Source organism: Telmatherina bonti, assembly GCF_933228915.1.
Source record: "Telmatherina bonti genome assembly, chromosome: 14".
Classification (NCBI taxonomy): Eukaryota; Metazoa; Chordata; class Actinopteri; order Atheriniformes; family Telmatherinidae; genus Telmatherina; species Telmatherina bonti.
The window spans coordinates 18874283-18892825 of record NC_136612.1 but is presented as its reverse complement, the minus strand read 5'-3'; the positions used below and the strand labels follow the sequence as shown (position 1 = coordinate 18892825).

General features: G+C 37.6%; 2 protein-coding genes across 2 annotated transcripts; one reads left to right on the top strand and one right to left on the bottom strand.

Moving 5' to 3' along the window:
* Window positions 1–3254: 3254 nt before the first annotated feature.
* LOC306765985 (GTPase KRas) lies at window positions 3255–6773 on the top strand. The gene is made up of 5 exons (XM_079253553.1): window positions 3255–3547; window positions 3785–3897; window positions 4710–4888; window positions 5299–5458; window positions 5614–6773. The coding sequence occupies exons 2-5, from the start codon at window positions 3787–3789 to the stop codon at window positions 5725–5727; spliced, it is 564 nt and encodes a 187-aa protein (XP_079109679.1). The 5' UTR covers window positions 3255–3547; window positions 3785–3786; the 3' UTR covers window positions 5728–6773.
* An 822-nt stretch (window positions 6774–7595) lies between these two features.
* pold1 (polymerase (DNA directed), delta 1, catalytic subunit) lies at window positions 7596–17964 on the bottom strand. Its single transcript, XM_079253561.1, has 27 exons — window positions 17851–17964; window positions 17051–17239; window positions 16501–16614; window positions 16267–16407; window positions 15943–16068; window positions 15567–15735; window positions 15061–15175; window positions 14775–14904; window positions 14468–14634; window positions 14273–14377; window positions 14028–14168; window positions 13796–13906; window positions 13432–13623; window positions 13260–13348; window positions 13052–13168; window positions 11811–11924; window positions 11382–11529; window positions 10651–10746; window positions 10347–10484; window positions 9448–9623; window positions 9104–9256; window positions 8921–9023; window positions 8682–8814; window positions 8253–8366; window positions 8052–8104; window positions 7781–7878; window positions 7596–7698 (listed from the first exon to the last, which is right to left on the bottom strand). Exons 2-27 carry the CDS (start codon window positions 17235–17237, stop codon window positions 7611–7613), a joined length of 3318 nt encoding a protein of 1105 aa, XP_079109687.1. The 5' UTR covers window positions 17238–17239; window positions 17851–17964; the 3' UTR covers window positions 7596–7610.
* Between the last annotated feature and the right edge of the window lie 579 nt (window positions 17965–18543).

Genomic DNA, 18543 nt, shown 5'->3' with positions numbered 1-18543 from the left:
GTGTGTGCGTGTGTTTGTGTGTACAAAGGTGTGTGCCTGCTGCATGTGGCGTCTAGCTGAATCTCACCTGGGTCTAACCTAACTAGGTCATGTCCAGCCCGGCTTATGGGCCAGAACGCATAAATCATGAGTAATCATCGGATACTTGTGAGTTTCTATGTGGTGTGCTCGCTACAATCAGAGAGGCGGCCCAGAATGACAAGTAGAGTGTGATAGTTGCTTTACTGTTGCACTGCTTAACCAGCACGGAACAATAGTTATTTTATTCCCTGGCCTCACAGAACAAGTCATCTATGTTCATGCCTTTCTCGGTGTTTCTGCGGCTGCCTCTCTTCTGTCTTCTTCTTCCATCTTTATTCGCTGTTGCTGCTGTTTCTCCATCTATAGTTCCTAAATATCTGTCATGTTTGTGTGGATAGATCAGAGCTTTTATAGACTTTATAGGCTGCGTGTGTATGTAAGACAACAAGTGAACTGTACAGTTGGGTGCAGGTGCTGAAACCTTGTGCGGTGAGCGTGTTTTAATGAGCACAGTTGTGCAGAATCCTGCCTGCCGTGTCTTTCTTTTACTCACAATGCACAAAGAGTTCATTTAATGCAAGCACAGTCAGGTGCACCAGTGCAGAGAGAATGGTGACACACTCTTTTATAGTAATTGAAGACTGAATCCATTGTCGCACTTGGACGGGACGAATAAGAACTTATAAGCAAACAATACTTGAGAATATGTTGAGTTTTGGCCAGTTGCACAGGAGCACCTTCTTCATCTTGATGCAGTGACAGCTGGGTAATGGAGGGATTTTCCAGCATAGGAGTTGTCTTATTATGCAACCTGCAGAGTGCAATTCCTTTTATTCGAGGCACGGAATAGATATTCATAGAACAACACATGCATGCACTCACACACTCACACATAACTCTGGCATTGAGCTTGAATTTCCAGGTCATGCTAACACAGTGATTTCTAGAGGTACATTAATGGATGGCTCTTTTTCAGATCCTGTTTGTGGGAAAAAGAATGTAAAAGGATGTACTGGATTCAAATGAAGGTCAAATGGTGAAACAGGATATCATTTTGAAATGTGAGTTAGGTAAATTACCACTTTGTTTTGAGTATAATATCTTCAAGACATGAATGATTATTTCTGTGAACGATTTTATTTCTAAGTGTTGTATCAGTGTATCTTTAATCGAGTTTCTTCTTTGTCTCAGTTTATGGCTGTTCCAATGTTGTCCTTGCCTCTCTTAAAGAAATGTTTGCTTGTCTGATGAGAATCAGTGTAAAAACAAAAAAAAAAAGAGTAAGAAAAAGGAAAAAAAAAAGGATATGAACATATTCGAACATGTAAAAATGTGGAAAGAATTTTATGTGTAAAAACTGTACATGTGAGATTACCTTGTGTAAAATAAAGATTTAAGCAGTTGAAGAAGATGTCAGTATTTCTGCATCACCATGTGGATTTATCCCTCATACTGTAGGTCCTACTACGTTATGATGACACATTAAATTGGTGTTTAGTGTTTTACACGAAGAGCACATTGTCTTTCGCTCCCTCTCTCGCTCTTTCTCTCAGAACAGATGGATGCAGGATTATCTCTGTGATTTTAGGCAAAGATTAGATAGAAGAGCAGATGCACTCAGTGGGAGCGTGAGGCTGAAACACCAAACGTCACAAACAAGGAAAGTGAGGTTGATAAAGCAGAGGGTAGAGCATGATGCCTGTTGTGTGAACATTTATGGGTCCAAATCAGAGCAGCTTGCAATAAAAATATTTTGTCTTTTAATTGGAGGTGTGCATTATAAGAAACATTTGGGCCTATTTGCAACTGATTCAATTTGGTTTATAGGTTTGAACAAATTTCATAATTCTTTTATTTTATCTGTTTTTGCGAATCTTTAAAACTTCCAGGATAGATTTTGTCTATATGCAGATTTTTGCTTCCATTTATATAATTAAGTGGAGAGTTCTATTTTAAAATAATTACAGGAAGTAATTATGTGTTATCATGTCTACACTGACGGTTTTCAAGAGATTTAACTCTTGTAGTTCAAAGTGTGGCCACAAGAGGACAGTAAAGAGTCATCATTCAGTTCAATGCAGGTAACTTTTGGTGAGAACATGGAAAAATGAACCATTTTTGCCTGTTTCTCGCAGCCAGTAAAATGAGTTTGTTCTTATTCAAGAATAGAGAAATAACCCCACTTTATGATAAAAAAAAAAATTGTGCGTTCAAGAAATATGTTTTTAACCATTGTTGTCAACAAATAATGGGCCCTGACGCAATAAATCTTAATAGATCTGTTTCTATGGTTTTACTGCTGTTATTGTTAGGTTTGATCAACACGACTCAGACAAAATGTGAATTTTGCTGTTATTGGTTCTGCGCTTACAACAAATTAAATATGGTTGCAGTTCTGCCATGTGATCACAAGAGGGTATTGAACACAAACTCCTGATATGAAGCCAAATTACAATCAACAAAACCCCCAGTACACATGTGTAAACTGTTCTTGTAAGTGGGGTGTCCAGTTAATTGTGTAGATTATGGTCAGAATTCAAACTTCTGTATCAGTTAATTAGTCAACTTATTTCCGTACTTTTTAGACAGTAAAAATAAGATTTGTTTAAATTCTCCATTTTTACAAGTTGATTTGGTGTAGGTAATTAAGAATCTAATAATCATTTTCTAATCCTGAAACTATCCTTGTTATAAAGCTGTGTAAGATCTGGTTTTTTTTTTTCAGAATACAAAAATTAATTCTGTTAATATTTACCCATTTATATTAAATAATCATTTCACGTCAAGTTATACACGTCATCAAAAGTATTTTCCGGTCAGCGCTTTCATAATAAATCAGTACTTAATATACAGCAGAAATCTTTATCAATGAGCAAAAGTTTATGGGTTTTACTACAATAGCCAGTGGCCCATGGTAAATTAGCTACTATAAGATTAAATTAAAAAATCTACCACTACGTTTCCGACATGCAATAAAGCTGAAAAATAGAATGATGACCATTTAGAAAGCTGTGTACAGTTAATACTTTACTTGTTTGTGATTGGATGTATTCGCCACACGTAGGCGGGGTTGTGAACTAAAACCTTGCGGCGATAGGACAAAAGAAATGCCTGTCTGCAACGCGCCATTTCATTGGTGGTTTGACGCATAGACATAATATATACGGATTAACGGCAGAAGAAAAAAAAGAAAAGGGAAGAAAAAAAAAAAAGAAAAAAACGCTTTGCTTACAATGAACCATAATGGAGAAGTAGTAGCTCCTATGAATTTGGGCTTGTAATTTATTTATAACTTTAAAAATACAGGGTTTCCTCCCCCCCAGCATCTTAACAAATATTCAGTTTGAATTATCAGAGGTTATTCTGACTTGACTGGCAAGTAGCGGACAGATACTGAAGTGTTTCTACAAGTGTTTTAACCTAGGAAGTCGTCTCGAGCTAACGCTATGTAGCAAGCTAATTTCATTCGTCCATTGTAAATTCAGCAATCATTTTACTGTGTCTCAAGTCACACACACACACAAAGGTAAGCACTCTTGGGCTTTTGTGTTTTTTAAACAAGCAATAGTCATTCAAGTCGATACGATAATGATAAAGACTTAACTAAACATGTAACGTCAAAAAATAAATCTGGGTCAGTCTCTTCGTCCTGTCAGGAAGGAGAGGAGCAGATCTGTAAAGGATCACCTGATGCTGGGTTAATGAGATTATGAAATCTACGCTTTTAGCAACGCTGTTCACCTGTTGCTTTGATCCCTTGCAGCGATGACCGAGTACAAACTTGTAGTGGTCGGGGCTGGAGGTGTGGGGAAGAGTGCTCTCACCATCCAGCTCATCCAGAACCACTTCGTGGACGAATATGATCCGACCATCGAGGTGAGAAACCAGCATAAAACAGTCAGTTGCTCTTTTAAGCGTCGAATAAAATGTATATGTTTTTATCTTTCTTTATTTACTTTTTATTTACAGATCCTTAATATTGTCCAACAATTAAGTAATTAAATTTTCCATTCATTTCATCCATCCATCAATTATTTATTGAATTTTTAAGTTCACATTTGAATTGTTTGTTCATTTAAATGATTAAACAGAAGATAATCTGTCATTATAAATCTAATTTGTCATCTTATTACTACACACCATAGCTGGTATTTAAAGTAGCGCATTAAAATTCACCATGCAGCAAAAGTAAATCTGTTAAATGAATGCAGAGGACATTATTTAACATACCGCTACTTAGGGCTGTGACGATGTGCTTTTGTCCCAATTCATTCCAATTTTTTGGGTGCTGATTTAACTTGCAATTTTCACAATTATTCAATATTGCTGATTTTTGTAGACTAAAAACAAAAAAAAAAAAGGGGGAAACTTTTTTTTGCTAGTCATTTTTCTTAATTTCAATTAGGAAAAACAACACAGTAGCCAGACTATCATTCTGCTGGTATAATGAAGAAGACAAGTAAAAAGGTCAATTTAAAAAAAGACAGAAAATTCAGAATAGGTTATTTTTATTTATTTGAAAAAGAAAAAATCTATTATAAAATAGCAAAGCAAAAAATTCTGATCTTCAATTTTATTTTATTTTTTATTCGATTTTACCACCCCTACTGCTATAATTTAAAACAAAAAACAGACTATCATAGATCAATGCTTGGAAGGTATGTCATTACATTAATGCTGTGTTCCAGGACTCGTACAGAAAACAGGTTGTGATTGATGGAGAGACGTGCTTGTTGGACATACTGGACACTGCAGGTCAGGAGGAGTACAGTGCAATGAGGGACCAGTATATGAGGACAGGAGAGGGCTTCCTCTGTGTGTTTGCCATCAACAACACAAAGTCATTTGAGGATGTTCACCTATACAGGTATCTGAAGTCACAGGTCACAGACTTTTGGAGAAAAACAGCAAATCTTAACATTTTCATTTTAGGATATCAGCATGAAGATTATTGAACATGTTAAGTGGGCTGCAAAGTCTATTTCCTGACTGATATGAACTGGTCTTGGTTATCACACAAATCAACACAAATGTGGCGATAGCCCTTCATCTGGTTTCAGTGAAGCGCTGCTTCTTTTATAGAGCATTAGATGTGATAATGCATCTACAGATAAAACATTCCCTAGAACTCGGTGTTTCTTTGACATTTTTAATAGTTTGATTTTGAATATTACATTCTGTATTAACTTGAGGTGTGCAGTGACCAATGACTAACCACCTGATCTAAAAGCAGTGCAGCATCAGCTTCTGAGGTCTTTTTGTGTGTTTTTGTCTCAGAGAGCAGATCAATAGAGTGAAGGATAGCGACAGCGTTCCTATGGTGCTGGTAGGAAACAAGAGTGACCTGAGTACCCGCACTGTGGAGACGCGACAAGCCCAGGAGCTGGCACGAAGTTATGGAGTGCCATTTGTGGAAACCTCCGCCAAAACCAGACAGGTACGTCGGAGCAATGGGAACGCCCGCATTTAACATTGAGGCTTGAGATAATTTGTTTGCAATATCTGCAGCGTTGCTCTGAAAACATTTAAGACCTGATCTGGATACGGATCTTTTTCAGTATGACCTACATTTAATACTTCACTGTTTTACAGGGTGTAGAGGAAGCTTTCTATTCGCTAGTGAGGGAGATCAGAAGATACAAAGAGACCAACCGCAGCAACAAGAAGAGCAAAAAGAGTACTCAGAGACGTTGCATTATACTATAACAAACACATGCATTGTAGACACACTGCCATCATCCCCGAGCACTTGTTTCACACTGTCCTCCTTTCCCGTCACCATGGAGACATCAAGCACCTCCAGACAGGAAAGCAGATGAGGCAAAATCTGTTTTTATTACTGTGTCCACTTCTACTAAAAGCCTGTTGCCACAAGATTTTATATCAGGTCCTTTTAAAGAGTATTTCTTCATTAAGGAAAATGTGCGTTACTGAACTCTCCATGTTCACCGCAGGTGAACTGAGCTCAATCCCCCAAAAATCTTCTGGAACTCAATTATGTACAAATCTCAGTATCTGACAACCCCAGATGGCTTGAATATCTTTTTTTTTTCCCCTGTGAAGACAGATTTCTCACAACACCTCATAAGGTTAGACAACATCCATTTAACAGATGGTTGTGGCTTCTGGAGCATGTAATAACATATTTTTATCTTTAAAAACAACAAAAAAAAAAAAGCCTCAGATTGGATGTTTTGTTATAACACAGGATGTCCAGTTACAGAGCCTCACACATCCAAACTCCCAGGTGCACTTTATTCATTTTACTCTTATGTTTTATTATATTAGGATTACAGAACATAGTTCCACTTTAAAGGTTTACTCAGGAATGTGTTTTAAAAAATAAATGAACCAGACACTGAATAATTAGAGCAGTCAGATCAGATGCTTCTAACCACTTCACATTAACGTTAGAATTCTCGGCTCCGTTGCTCCCATATGGTCATGTATTTCACAGTCTGCTTTAAATGCAGCTTTCACATCAGTCTCTTGTGTTTTTCATGGTGGTCCGAGCAGTTTGTTGCACGATACTATCACAGAAGCATGTGGTTTGGAAATATCCACATGGTACTTTGTACAACACACAGAAGCCAGTGTTTTAGCCAGTATTGTTATCTGATCATGTGAAGCCGGATACTCACTCGAGCATTTCAGTGCTTAACCTTTCATAAGATCTATAACATGAAATGTAATGGATTGTTAATTTACTATTTTTCTAGAAACAACAAAGTACTCCCCAGTGTAAAAACGAAAACCTGTCATTAAAATGATGTTTGCATAATTACTAAAATCATGTCTGGACTTCTTTTGAGTGATTCCCTACAAGGTATTCACCAGGAGACTTTTCATAACTGGTGTAAAACTTTGCAAAATCTGAAAACTGGATAGACTGCAGACAGTTATAAATATTTTGATAAAATACTCAATTTGAGCCATGTTGCAATTTTGGCTTTAAAATCTGAAATGCACTCTGTTGTACTTAATAAAGTTATGCAGCTTTTGCATCTTTAACCAAAGAAAATCTTTTAAAGACTGATACGATAATCTCACACTTTATTAAGCAGAAAACTGATTGCATTTAGACTTGATCTGAGTATATAATATAAACAAATCTTGACAGTTTGCACCATTAAGAATGATATACTGGTAGTGTTTTATTCCTATCCACATTTAAAACAGAAGGGATGTGGTTTTAAGTCTGACTGAAAATAAGACTAAAACGTAACAAAGTTCCTCTTTTCATCTCTGAAACTTTTGCTGTTAAGACTGACGAGTCCAAAATGTTCAGCTGTATGTGCAAGTTAACCAAGACTGACGGCTGTGGTTCACCTTCCTGTCTGCAAATGACGGCATTTTTTCCCCACTTCCCGCAACAATTGTTTTAAGAATTATTAATATCTGAAAAAGAGGTCAAAAGAGATTGACTGCTACCGCATTTTATTTTACAAAAAGAAACCACAGCATTTTATTTAGAAAACAATAGAAAAAAAAGAAGTATATGCATTTTTACAGGCACCAAAAGATAATGTAAGGCTGAGAGTCCAAGGTACTTAGAAATAAAGTTCATCAGCTATCGGTACTTCTCTATCTCACCATCCAAAGCGAGAAACCAGCTTGCTCTGGTCATCCAAATCTTTCTGAACCTTCTTTCTCATGTAGAAGATGGGACAGTCTCGGCTGCAGAGGAACAAGCATGAAGTGTTACCGTAATACTGCAATAAATGGGTTTTGATAGTGTGTACAAGTATAATGTGTGTACCTGGTACAGAGCACATCTTCATGGAGCGAACCCTGACAGCGCTGGCACTGAGTCCACAGACGAGAGAATCTCTCCTCTAATGTGTTCAGGTGAAAAATCTGTATGACACGGATGTTAACTTGTTAGAAATTAAATGATAAATAAAGCTTAGAAGTAGAATTTAACAGATCATTTCTAAGCCCTGAAAACCCCCTAAAAAGGGTGAAATGACTGACACTAAGTAGCCATTTAAGATTATGTGAATAATAAAATCCTTTAGCTACATGTTTACCTCTTTTTGATACAGTTCAGACTCCTTCTTCTTGCAGAAATCACACACAGCAGCTGAAATGACATTAAACTTTATATATTCAAGACTCCAAACCAGAAAAATAATTACATAGCATATCTATCCCAAGAAATATTCAACATCTATTAAACTTAAAAGTACAAATAAATGCAAGGGGGAAAGGACCCAAAACAAAACACATACCATCCGTCTTCAGCACAGCTCGGCAGCCAATGCAGGTGCTTCTCTTCTGAGCAAATGCCATGAGGCCTCCAACCTTAGAGGTCAACACAGTCTTACAGCGCGTGTGATCACCCTCTGGAGGAAGAGGAGAAAAAGACCATCATAAAATGAATATATATATCTTCCTTTTTCCTTTTTTTTGCCTGAAAACCAGCTGACATGGTTTGGTTGCTATATCATTAATAACACCAAACTGGTTCCATTAGATTTCTTCACACCATTAACCAGCAGATGACAAGCTGATAGTTTTGGTGAAACTAAAGAATGAAATTTGAACTAAATTTAGCTTTAAAATTTCTCTCCACTCACTGAAAGTGGATCTTAATTTCATCTGTATAAAAACTGCGCCATGACAGACCAGGATGTTTGCATGTGTGTGTGTTGACGCACTTAGCAGGATGTTTTCTGCCTTGCTCTCCCCCAAGATGGGTTCAAATATTCTTAGCAGCGGCTTGGACAGCTGCTGTTCCAGGTAGTATTGTGTGTCAATAGGAATATTGTTCTCAAGCACGTAGATTGGATCCTGAAAGGTGAAATAAACAGGATCATCAGTGAGAGTAAATATGTATGGTGAGGTAAAGCAGATGCAAAGTGAAACAATCACTCCAGACACAGCTGATGTTACACACCTCAGACTTCATGTATGCTGCTGCTCCCTTTGCAGCTTTGATGATGACATAAGGAACGCGGTCTCCCAGGTTTGGGGCACTACCTGCATCTCTTTTCCTCATCCTGGAAAACAATATTAAAAGTTAATTTTGCACATAGAAATTTTCTATTTGAATATGAGGTACTTTACTGATAAGTCAAACCTTTCGGCTAGCTCCACATGTGCCTGCTTGCCAGCATACTCCTGGGCTGTGCGTGTCAGCTCCTTGGTGATGACCAACTGGCTAATGTCAATACGATTGCACAGCAGGTCCGAGATCACTTCTTTGGCATGATCTACAGCCCCTTGGGGATCCCTAAAATATCAGAAATAAAACAGAGCTTTAAGCATCAATTGCCCAATTTCTAGTGATATTATTCAGCACATAATAACCAGAAGAAAAGTATGGTTTTTGTTCACTTAACTTGCTGGTTGCCAGCCACTGTTATAGCAGATGTCTTTAGCAGCCAGTGAGTTAATAAAGTGGTGCAGTAAGAGCATGTGTACCTGTCAATGAGGATTTTCTGCAGACAAGTATTGATAAGGTTAGCCACCAGAGGGCAGTTGTCTCTGCGAACTGTCTCAATGCCTTTACAATCCATCTTGTCATGCATGTCTGCACTTGAAGAGAAATACAAGCCTGCATAGCGCTTCTTGTTGATCAGCAGGTATGGGTAGTACACCTGTAGAGGTTACAGAAATAAAGTCTTGTTTAATTACTTAATATGTATCTACAAATTTAATTGTCAACGTTTAAAAACATATATTTAAAAATAATAGAGCACACTGGACAAGTTGCTGTGCTAAACATAGCTGACAGTCCCAGTGTAGCAGATAAAAATGAATAAATGAGAATAGCATAAAGCAAAAATAAACTTCATTGTATTCAATAATAGTACAATACACAATGCAGATAAGACACTTAGGTATTAAAAGCTATCATTCTATCACAAATACATACTGGAAAAAAGCTTATTAAAAAGACATTATTAAATCTGAAAGCCTCACAGCTTCAGGAAGTTCCTGAAGATGGATCTGACTGCAAATCCAGGTTGAATTTAGACTTTAGCCAAGATACTTCAACTGGATATATTAAAGCATTAAAAATGAGGGAAATGTAAAGGTGAAGTTATAATGAAGATTAACGTAGAATAGAAAAAAAAAATAGCCTGTATGATATAAATGCTAAAATCCCAAACTCATCTACAATTAAAGGTTTCTCCAACTGCGTCTGAAAGTCTACACATGCAGCCTGAAAGTGGAAAAACGTCAACTAGTGATCACATTAGAGACATATTTGATGTGCATGTAATAACGAAAAAGGAGCAAAACAATATTTACTGTTTCATATCAAATCATTATCATTTGTGTTATATGTTAATACATGAATTGGACTGTAATGGTACCTTCTCAAACTCCAACTTGATGGGTGGTGTAAAATGGGATGACACCCACTCAGCCGCTTCCCTCCCAATAGTCATAGTTTCTTTAACAGTCGTAACGCCAAGTTTGACCATGACTGAGTCTGTATCCCCATAAATGACCTTTACAGGTAAATGAAAAAAAATAAAAAACAAATGAACTTACATAAATCATTTGGGCACAGTTGTATATCTATAAACTACCTGATAAGATGGAAATAGTTGAAAAGGAAACAAACAGGAAATTTAACTTCAGTTTCAGTGGAAGGCATCAGGGTGTATTCCTCACCTTGGCGTCGGCTTGATAACCATTGGAAATTGTGTACTTGGACTCCACCAACTGTTTAGTTTGCTCAATCATTTGTCGTCCGAAACCGGTGACGCTCTGGATGAGACAAAATTATAAATGTTTTGTGAAATTTATCATCTGAGATGTTGCAAAGTGCAACTGTATAAACCACATTACAAGTCATGAGCTGGAAAAAATGCGTAGTGTAAATAAAGGTAAATTAAAAAGCCTAATGTAGCCACAGTTATGTCATTTACTGGTTTGTGTACTTGCATTGTGAGAGGATTAAGTGAATAAAGTTAGAAAAGCATCGATAAATGACATCACAAATGAGGTTTTTTCCCTTCTCAAACACAGTTGGACCCTGTTGGCTTTTGATAACATTCAGCTTTTAGGCACTTTTTTTTTATTGGTTTGCCATTACAGATCAGGAAACTCTCTTATTTAGTGCATAAAATAATTTTGAAGACAAATGTCAACTTGTCAAAACATGGAAATAAAACAACATTTTTTTTCTCCACCTGTTTTGTGGTTTCCATTTAAAATGCTTATCTTTACTCTACATCTCTGCTGTTTACACTTCCTGCTCCCACTTCACATCTGTGCACAACAGTATGAACAGCACCAGTAACTCAAACTGGGACAACCTCTCTGACTGAAAGATGGATACAGAGTACACACAGCACAAATCTGAATTCAACCTTTTCATCTCCATTGGTTATCAATCTCACCTGTGAGATCTCCAAGCAGGGCAGTTTGCCCACCTGGGCTCCTGTGAACCCGTAAACGGAGTTTGCGCTGATTTTAAGGGCCAGCTGCCGGCCATCCAGCACCTGCTTCTTGAATGGGTCGGTTTCCTTCTTTAGTTCTGCTTTGGCCCTGTGGACAGACAGTGGGAAAATCTGAGGAGGAGCACCACATCCAGAAAATCCTGAGTTAACATCGACACTAAGACTATGTTGATATGCAGGTCAAAATATTACTGACATTGACGTAGCCATTTTGAATCCTTTATAGCTTCTACTAGGACGACGCATGTTAAAAGAAAATGTTCTTGAACAATTTTTTTTTTTTTTTGTTCTTTCATTAACATGGATTTGTCAAACTAGTTTAAATTATTGACAATATTCTTTTTAAATATAATTTAAACTAGTTCAAACCTCTTTCGAGCAGACAGCAAGTTCTCAAGGATCTCTGGGAGAAGTCCTTTCCTCACAGAGCTCTTCACAAACTGATCGCCTGTAGGAGTCTTGATGAAGTCCTCTGGTGACAGGCTGCACATACACAAATATAACAAAAGCTAGTGAGGACAATTGTTAGTAGGCTGGATATAACAAATACATTGGGCTGGGTTTAAAAATCTGTGAATTGATCTGAACTGATTATAACTTAATTAGCCTGGAGACAACAGTGACCATACTCTCATGTGACTAATAGACAAGCGACTAGACCTTTGGATATAAAAACTTTTGAAATGTTTGTGTGGCTTCCTGCCAAAAATAAGCTTTTCTATTATGTCAAAATTAGATTTTTATAATTGTCCCTGTAATGACTTTCTTTCTGGGCACACAAATATAAAAATAATTAAATGCAAAGCAGATAAACTTTTAGAAACTTCACAAATAAAGAAGATGAATGGTTACTGGTGGATTGTATTCATAGCTGTGACAAGGCTGTTATTTGCCCAAATTCAGCTTCTTTCCTCAAAAGAGTGTCATATGTTTTCTTTTTTTCCAATCAACTACCGGAAACACCTGTGAACTATTTAGCAGCTTATTCCACTTCACATCACCAACAAACGACAACACCGTGGGCTTCGCCATGGTAAACAACCACCAAATATTTTCAAAATAACAGAAAGTGCCATCATTACACGCGTATACTCCGAAATACATCCGATAATGGACTGATAAATGTAGTCAGTGACACTTTGAATATTTTATTTCAGAAGTAAATGCAGTTGTGTCATATAGGAATACTAAAATTATCTGATTACACCCAGATATCTGATTTTGATGGTCATGTAAACGGGCTCCACGTATTATAAATCAGTTTTCTAAAAATGTCTGATATTCATAAAAATTTGTGTTACAAAAATATCTGTATATCAATATCACCACCAAACCAATATCAATATTGGATTTAATTAAATATAATCATTTCAGGCAATTAGAGTTGATCCCAGCCCTACTAATAGAAATGGCATTTACCTAGTAGGATATTAGGAATAAACAGGGAAAAAGTAAAACAACAGCAAAATGCTGTAATATACAAAAATGACGGAAGTTGGAACAAATACTTCAAAATAAAGTTATTAATGTCCATTTTATTTAGTTGAGCATGAAACTAAGAGCAGCTCATTGTTTAATAACCAAAACACCAAAACCCAGAAAATTCTCACCCCAGTTTCTCCACTGAGCCCTTCTGCAGGAGGGTAGTGTAGCAAAGATTGTGAGCCATCATGATGGACGGATACAAGGAAGAGAAATCCAGGGTGGCAATAGGAAGGCTGTAATATCTACATAGAAGAGAAGGATGGAAAAGAATACGAGAAGTCTTTATTTACCACATAGCAGAAGCGGTGTGGTTACACACTAGCACAGACTAACCCCTTCTCTGGTTCAATAACAGTTGCTCCAGTGTAGTCTTCTCCTCCTTCTGTTTTCACAACAGGCATGACCAGGTCCTGTTTCATAGCCTAACATATATGCACACTTAGTTTCCAAGTCCATTTAAATAGAAGCAGAAATGTTCTTTTTGATCCTTTTCCTTCTTCCTTACCTGCCGCAGCAGCTGAGAGACAACTTTAATCTGCTGTCCTCTTGAGAGCAGGTAAGTAAGAGGCACACCGGTCACTCTGGCCATCTCCATGTAGTTGATCACACACATCAGCTTCTGCAGCAGACGGAGGGGCAGGTAGGCATCTTTCAGGCAGTAAACTGCCAAACGACGGCGCGTCTGTTCGTTTCCATTCTTATTTGGCAGAGAAAAATGGAGTTGATGAGAAAAAAAACCAACATTTCAACACAGATTTATTTTAAAGTCTTATGTCATTACAAGAGAATGACCAGTTCATCTTAACATGGAGTCTTAAAAGTCATCTGAGTTAATATAGATTGATTAAAGCCATTGAAGTGGGTCTTACCTGCAGATCAGTGATGATGGAGTGCTGCACATCCTCCTTTTGCTCTTGCAGAAAATGGAAACTAACAGCATTCAGTGTGTAGGAGCGCAGTTTGTAATCCCTTAAGAGAACCTGAGAGAAGCACCCTCATCAGACTGCAGTTGAACTTTTCCATCTTTTCCTTAAAAACCTCATCTCACGTACAAAATAAAGCCTCTGCATCCTAATTAACCAAGTTAGAAATTAAACTGACCTGCAGTAGATCGAACTGAACTCGGCCCTCCATGTTGATGGTCTTGTTCTCTCTGCGGCCCATCTGCTTGCTCTGGAAACTTGAATCTCTCAGAACTGATTTAACGCCCCGCATTCGGCCCAGGTAAGGAAATAAGGTCACCTGAAAAGAAAAAAAAGATTAATGCCGAGTAGAGGAGGAAAGGTTTTTATGCTTCAATTACTGATATAATTTCAGACTTTTGCATTAATTTGGCTCTGTCTAACCTTCAAAGCAGCGGCCCTGTTGAGTAAATACGGAAAGTCAAAGTTCTGAATGTTGTATCCAGTGATGATGTCTGGGTCCACTGTTCTCAAAAACTCTGCCCAGCTCTATTCACACAGAAACAGAACATGTTAGAAAAGACAAGCAAACATGTTAAAGTTAGACATTTATCAGTGCCGTCATGTTTGGGTGTATACCTGGAGAAGCTGTTTCTCCTGAGTGAAGCATAATATCTGAGAGCCAACAATGCTGGCACAGGACTGAAGAGTGAACACAGTGCGAATGAAGGGCTCTGTCTCACCCTGCCGCTGGACCATAGATGCTATCTGAATCACAGGATCTTTGTCTGGTTCTGGAAAGATTCCTGTAAAGAAAAAAGTGAACTCAAAAGGTAAATAATGTGCATTTCATTTTCAGCAGGTTTAACCATGATTCGGTCATGTGTTTTCATGCTGTGTTGGTTTGTTTACAGCAAAGCAACCGTGCAGGAGAAGAAAGCTCTACCTTTTCTTCCTGCACACTCTATGTCAAAGCTGAGAACCCTAAGTGGTGCAATCCTCTGCCAGTCTCCCTCTGCAGGATGACTTATCAAATCGGTCCATCCAACATCCACTTCATACTGGCACAAAGAGACCTGCAGGGCAAATGCAAGGGGTGGACGTTCATGAACACAGATAATATAGACTTGAATAAAATGTTTTTAAAGAAGAGTTAGCTCCTGACGAACCGCAGCCATTTGGTCAGATGACAAAGCAGAATGTATCGAGGAAAAAATCAAATGTGAACATACCTTTCCGAGGGACTGAGAATCTGTTTGACCCATGCTCTTTTCTTCACGGACTTGGTACTTGTCTTTGGGAAGTTCAATCCAACAGCATCCCACCACATCGCTGTCCACCATAAACCTGACAAAGGAGGTTGGTTTGACTGAGATATAACTATCGTCATATTTACATAATCTATTTATTAAGAATATTAGTTGTGTTTATCAAAGTTGCTTCATTCATTATGAATTGACTTCAATGAAAAATGTAAATGTTTGTGCATTTAATTGGAATATATAATAAAGGTGTACTTTTAATGTCAATGACATATGATCTACATGTTTTTGCAATGTTATAGATTTATTCACTTTTTCCTCTATCATAGAAATGTGCATGATTAATTTCTTTTGTTGCTACTTTAATAAAAGACCATTTTTCTTTGCATGCTTGATGATTTTACAACAATGAGCATTTCTCAAGAATCTAGTCTTTTAAACATATCCATCTGGCTTATTCTCTAATAAAAACATACCTGATTTCAAAATCTATGTTGGCCTCATAAGATGGATAACTCTGGATAGGGAAGGGCCCAAACTTAAAGCCTTGTTCCAATAGCCTCTTTGCAGGTGCAATGAGACGAGGCATTGCCATGGTAATCCGCAAGAAATCCAAACTGCGTTTTCCATGATAACCATAAATGCCTTTAGGGTAAAAGAAAGGCAAGCCTTTAGTTCATTATTCCAAGCAGCAAAATACCAATTCTTACACTAGCTTGATAGAAGCATGTTCATTTAGTATAATATTTTTAACATTAAAATCAACCACAATAGTTTTATAAGAAATATAGCAATAATATAAACTCCCAACTGTAGAATAATAATATAGGATTTGCAATTACTTGTACTCACTCTCTTTGCGGGTTATTTCCACAGCCAACACTGTGACTGAGATGTTGTCTTTATTGGAGCGCATGTCCTTCAGAACAGCAGAGTTCAACTCTCTTTTAAATTCACCCAGGTAATCAGATGTAAACCCTTTCCAGATTGAAACAGAAAAAGAGAAAAATGTAGTGTCTATAGAAATGAATTAATTTATTTCTCACTAGAATTAAATATGTGACTCTTCAGACAACAGAATATGTTGGGGAAATATGATTAACTAATACTAATAAAACTAAAGGTTATTTGCACTGGAAAAGTATTGCATATGAAATAATAAAGTCAAGAATTTACCACTGGGTGCAGGAACATAGAAGTAAGGTGCAAAGCCATGAACATGGCAACACACACTGTTCCCACTGTCTGTCACGCCAAACATCCTAATGATTGGTACTTTTCCTTGCGACTGACCAGGCATACCAGCAACTGATGCACCTACATGACAAAAAGCGAGATCAATTCTAATCTCACCGTTAGACTCTCTGCATTTGCCTGAATTTTAAGATAAGTTTTTGTGTTAATTATTACCCAAGTAATAGTCTAGATCAATCTGTTGGAATACTAAGGTATCCGAGGATGGGTTCAGTGAGGGGGCGGGAGGCCGTCGCCAACGAGGGTTTAGGTCTGCTGAGAATAGGTCACCTGACAGAAAGAAGAGATGCAGCATAGTTAAATACAAAACAGCGTTATTCACCATGAGTCTGGGTGGTTGAGCTACAAGAACGATTGGAGAAGGCTGAAGCACCAGTGAAGTTGGTGTCTGAGATGGATGTTAACCTGATTCCACAGATAACACTCATTACATTTACTTTGGATATGAATGGATTATAACTTTAGCCATTAAGGCTGATCTGGTTATCAAGTCAAACATTTTATCACAATAATTACAAACATGCATTATTACTGTGAATGTCTTGACTATATATTGGTCATAATGTTACACTAAAACTGTAGTATTTCAGGTGGTTAAAGTTATAGATATAGTGGAAAAACTTGGACCACCAACATTTTTTAAAACCAGTTTCCGTAGTTTACACACCCTAATATTTCTATCTGGTTTTCTCAGATACACACTTACCCACTGGAATGACATCATGTCCTGCCTGCCCCTCCATCTCCTCTGAATCCATGTCTGCTTCGTCAAACATTGACAATTCTTCTTCAAACTGGGATGGACTGTCCTCCCATTCTCCAGCCATTTTACCCTTCTTGGCCTGAGACTGGCCGCCCATAAAAGGCCCACCATTACGTCGTTTATAATCCATACCTTCAGGTAATTTTTTAGAAGAAGAAGAAAAAAGAAAAGGTGAGGACACGGGGTTAGCTAAGGAGGACATTGCCAATAATTAAAAGAAACTGCCCATAATACAGTAAAAACAGGCAGCGTGGACACGTCGAGGAAACAAACAGCAAATGATCAATAAAGATATTTGAAAGCTTTCATCTCGCCAATCGGTGATTATTTGATTGCATCAAGGATAAAAAAAAATAAAATAAATAACTGCAACTGCTTGAAATGGAATAAAATTAATGTTCTGCGTCTAATAAAGTGTAAATCAGGAAGTCTTTCCACAGTTCAAAGCCTGTGCATCTGTCGTACAGCTGCAAGTTTCGCATAACAGATGGCATCACCATTAAGCATAGCAGCTAGCAACTTTTCCCAAACACACTTTGAAAATACCTCTTCATGCTAGCACTGTCCATTACAGACTTACATCTAAGCATAAAGCGTTTTAAGTGATTCGGCGGTAAGGGTTGTGTGTGACACGTGATTAATTTCGTTAAAACAGGGGCAACTCTTTATGCTTCAAAACAAGCTACAATAGCTAAATATCTTCGGTATAAAACTAAACATTCTCGCGCTTTGGCTAATCTTACCTAAATGTAGTGGCGTCAGAGGCAATTGCAGTGAAGCTGTAAGAACCTACAAAACCACTTCCTAACAAGAGCCCCCGACTGACAACAGCTCCCGCCACTCTTCTTTAATTTGTGAACTTTAGCCTCTAAAAGCGCGGAAAATTTACGTTTCGTTACTAGGCCCAATAGCAAAGGAGTAGACAGTGACGACACCAAAAAAGAGCGGAAGTCGAGGTGAAATCAGCCGCGGTAAGCAGGAAGCTAAACACCATAGCTAAACACGACTAGGCTAGACCTACTGCAAGAAAAAGACCGTGTGTTTGCGTCAACGTGACGTCAGACACGACGCACTGAGAAGGGAGGGAAACGCAACTAAAAAGCAAAAGCAATCTCATCTGTCCTTCATTTTTACTGAAACATGTCCATCAGTACAGTTCCTAAGACAAAACGCGTTTCTTACCTTTATAAAGAGGTCGAAAGTTAGGTTGCTGTTACTTATATTTTTTTCACACAGCCTCTTTGACGAGCTGCTTTGTCATTTCTTTAAGTAGTTTTCATAATAGTTTTCTGGAAAACCTGGGAAAGTATTCTTATAGATAGATAGATAGATAGATTAGAGTAAACTACTAAGTTCAAACATTTCCCCTAAGCAACATTTTTCAGAGTATTCACAATATAGCTTATAATTGTGGATCAGTTAATGTCCCAGGTTAC

Bases quoted from the DNA above. Each gene is read 5' to 3' on its own strand.
- pold1 (XM_079253561.1), bottom strand. From the start codon at position 17,237: ATGGATTATAAACGACGTAATGGTGGGCCTTTTATGGGCGGCCAGTCT. The intron at 9,624-10,346 runs GTACCATTACAG...TAACCTCTACAG, and splicing joins TCAAGTTGGAGTTTGAGAAG to GTGTACTACCCATACCTGCT. The intron at 7,879-8,051 runs GTAAACATGTAG...CGTGTCATACAG, and splicing joins CTGAACTGTATCAAAAAGAG to ATTTTTCACCTGAACACATT.
- LOC306765985 (XM_079253553.1), top strand. From the start codon at position 3,787: ATGACCGAGTACAAACTTGTAGTGGTCGGGGCTGGAGGTGTGGGGAAG. The intron at 4,889-5,298 runs GTATCTGAAGTC...TTTTTGTCTCAG, and splicing joins GAGGATGTTCACCTATACAG to AGAGCAGATCAATAGAGTGA. The intron at 5,459-5,613 runs GTACGTCGGAGC...ACTGTTTTACAG, and splicing joins CCTCCGCCAAAACCAGACAG to GGTGTAGAGGAAGCTTTCTA.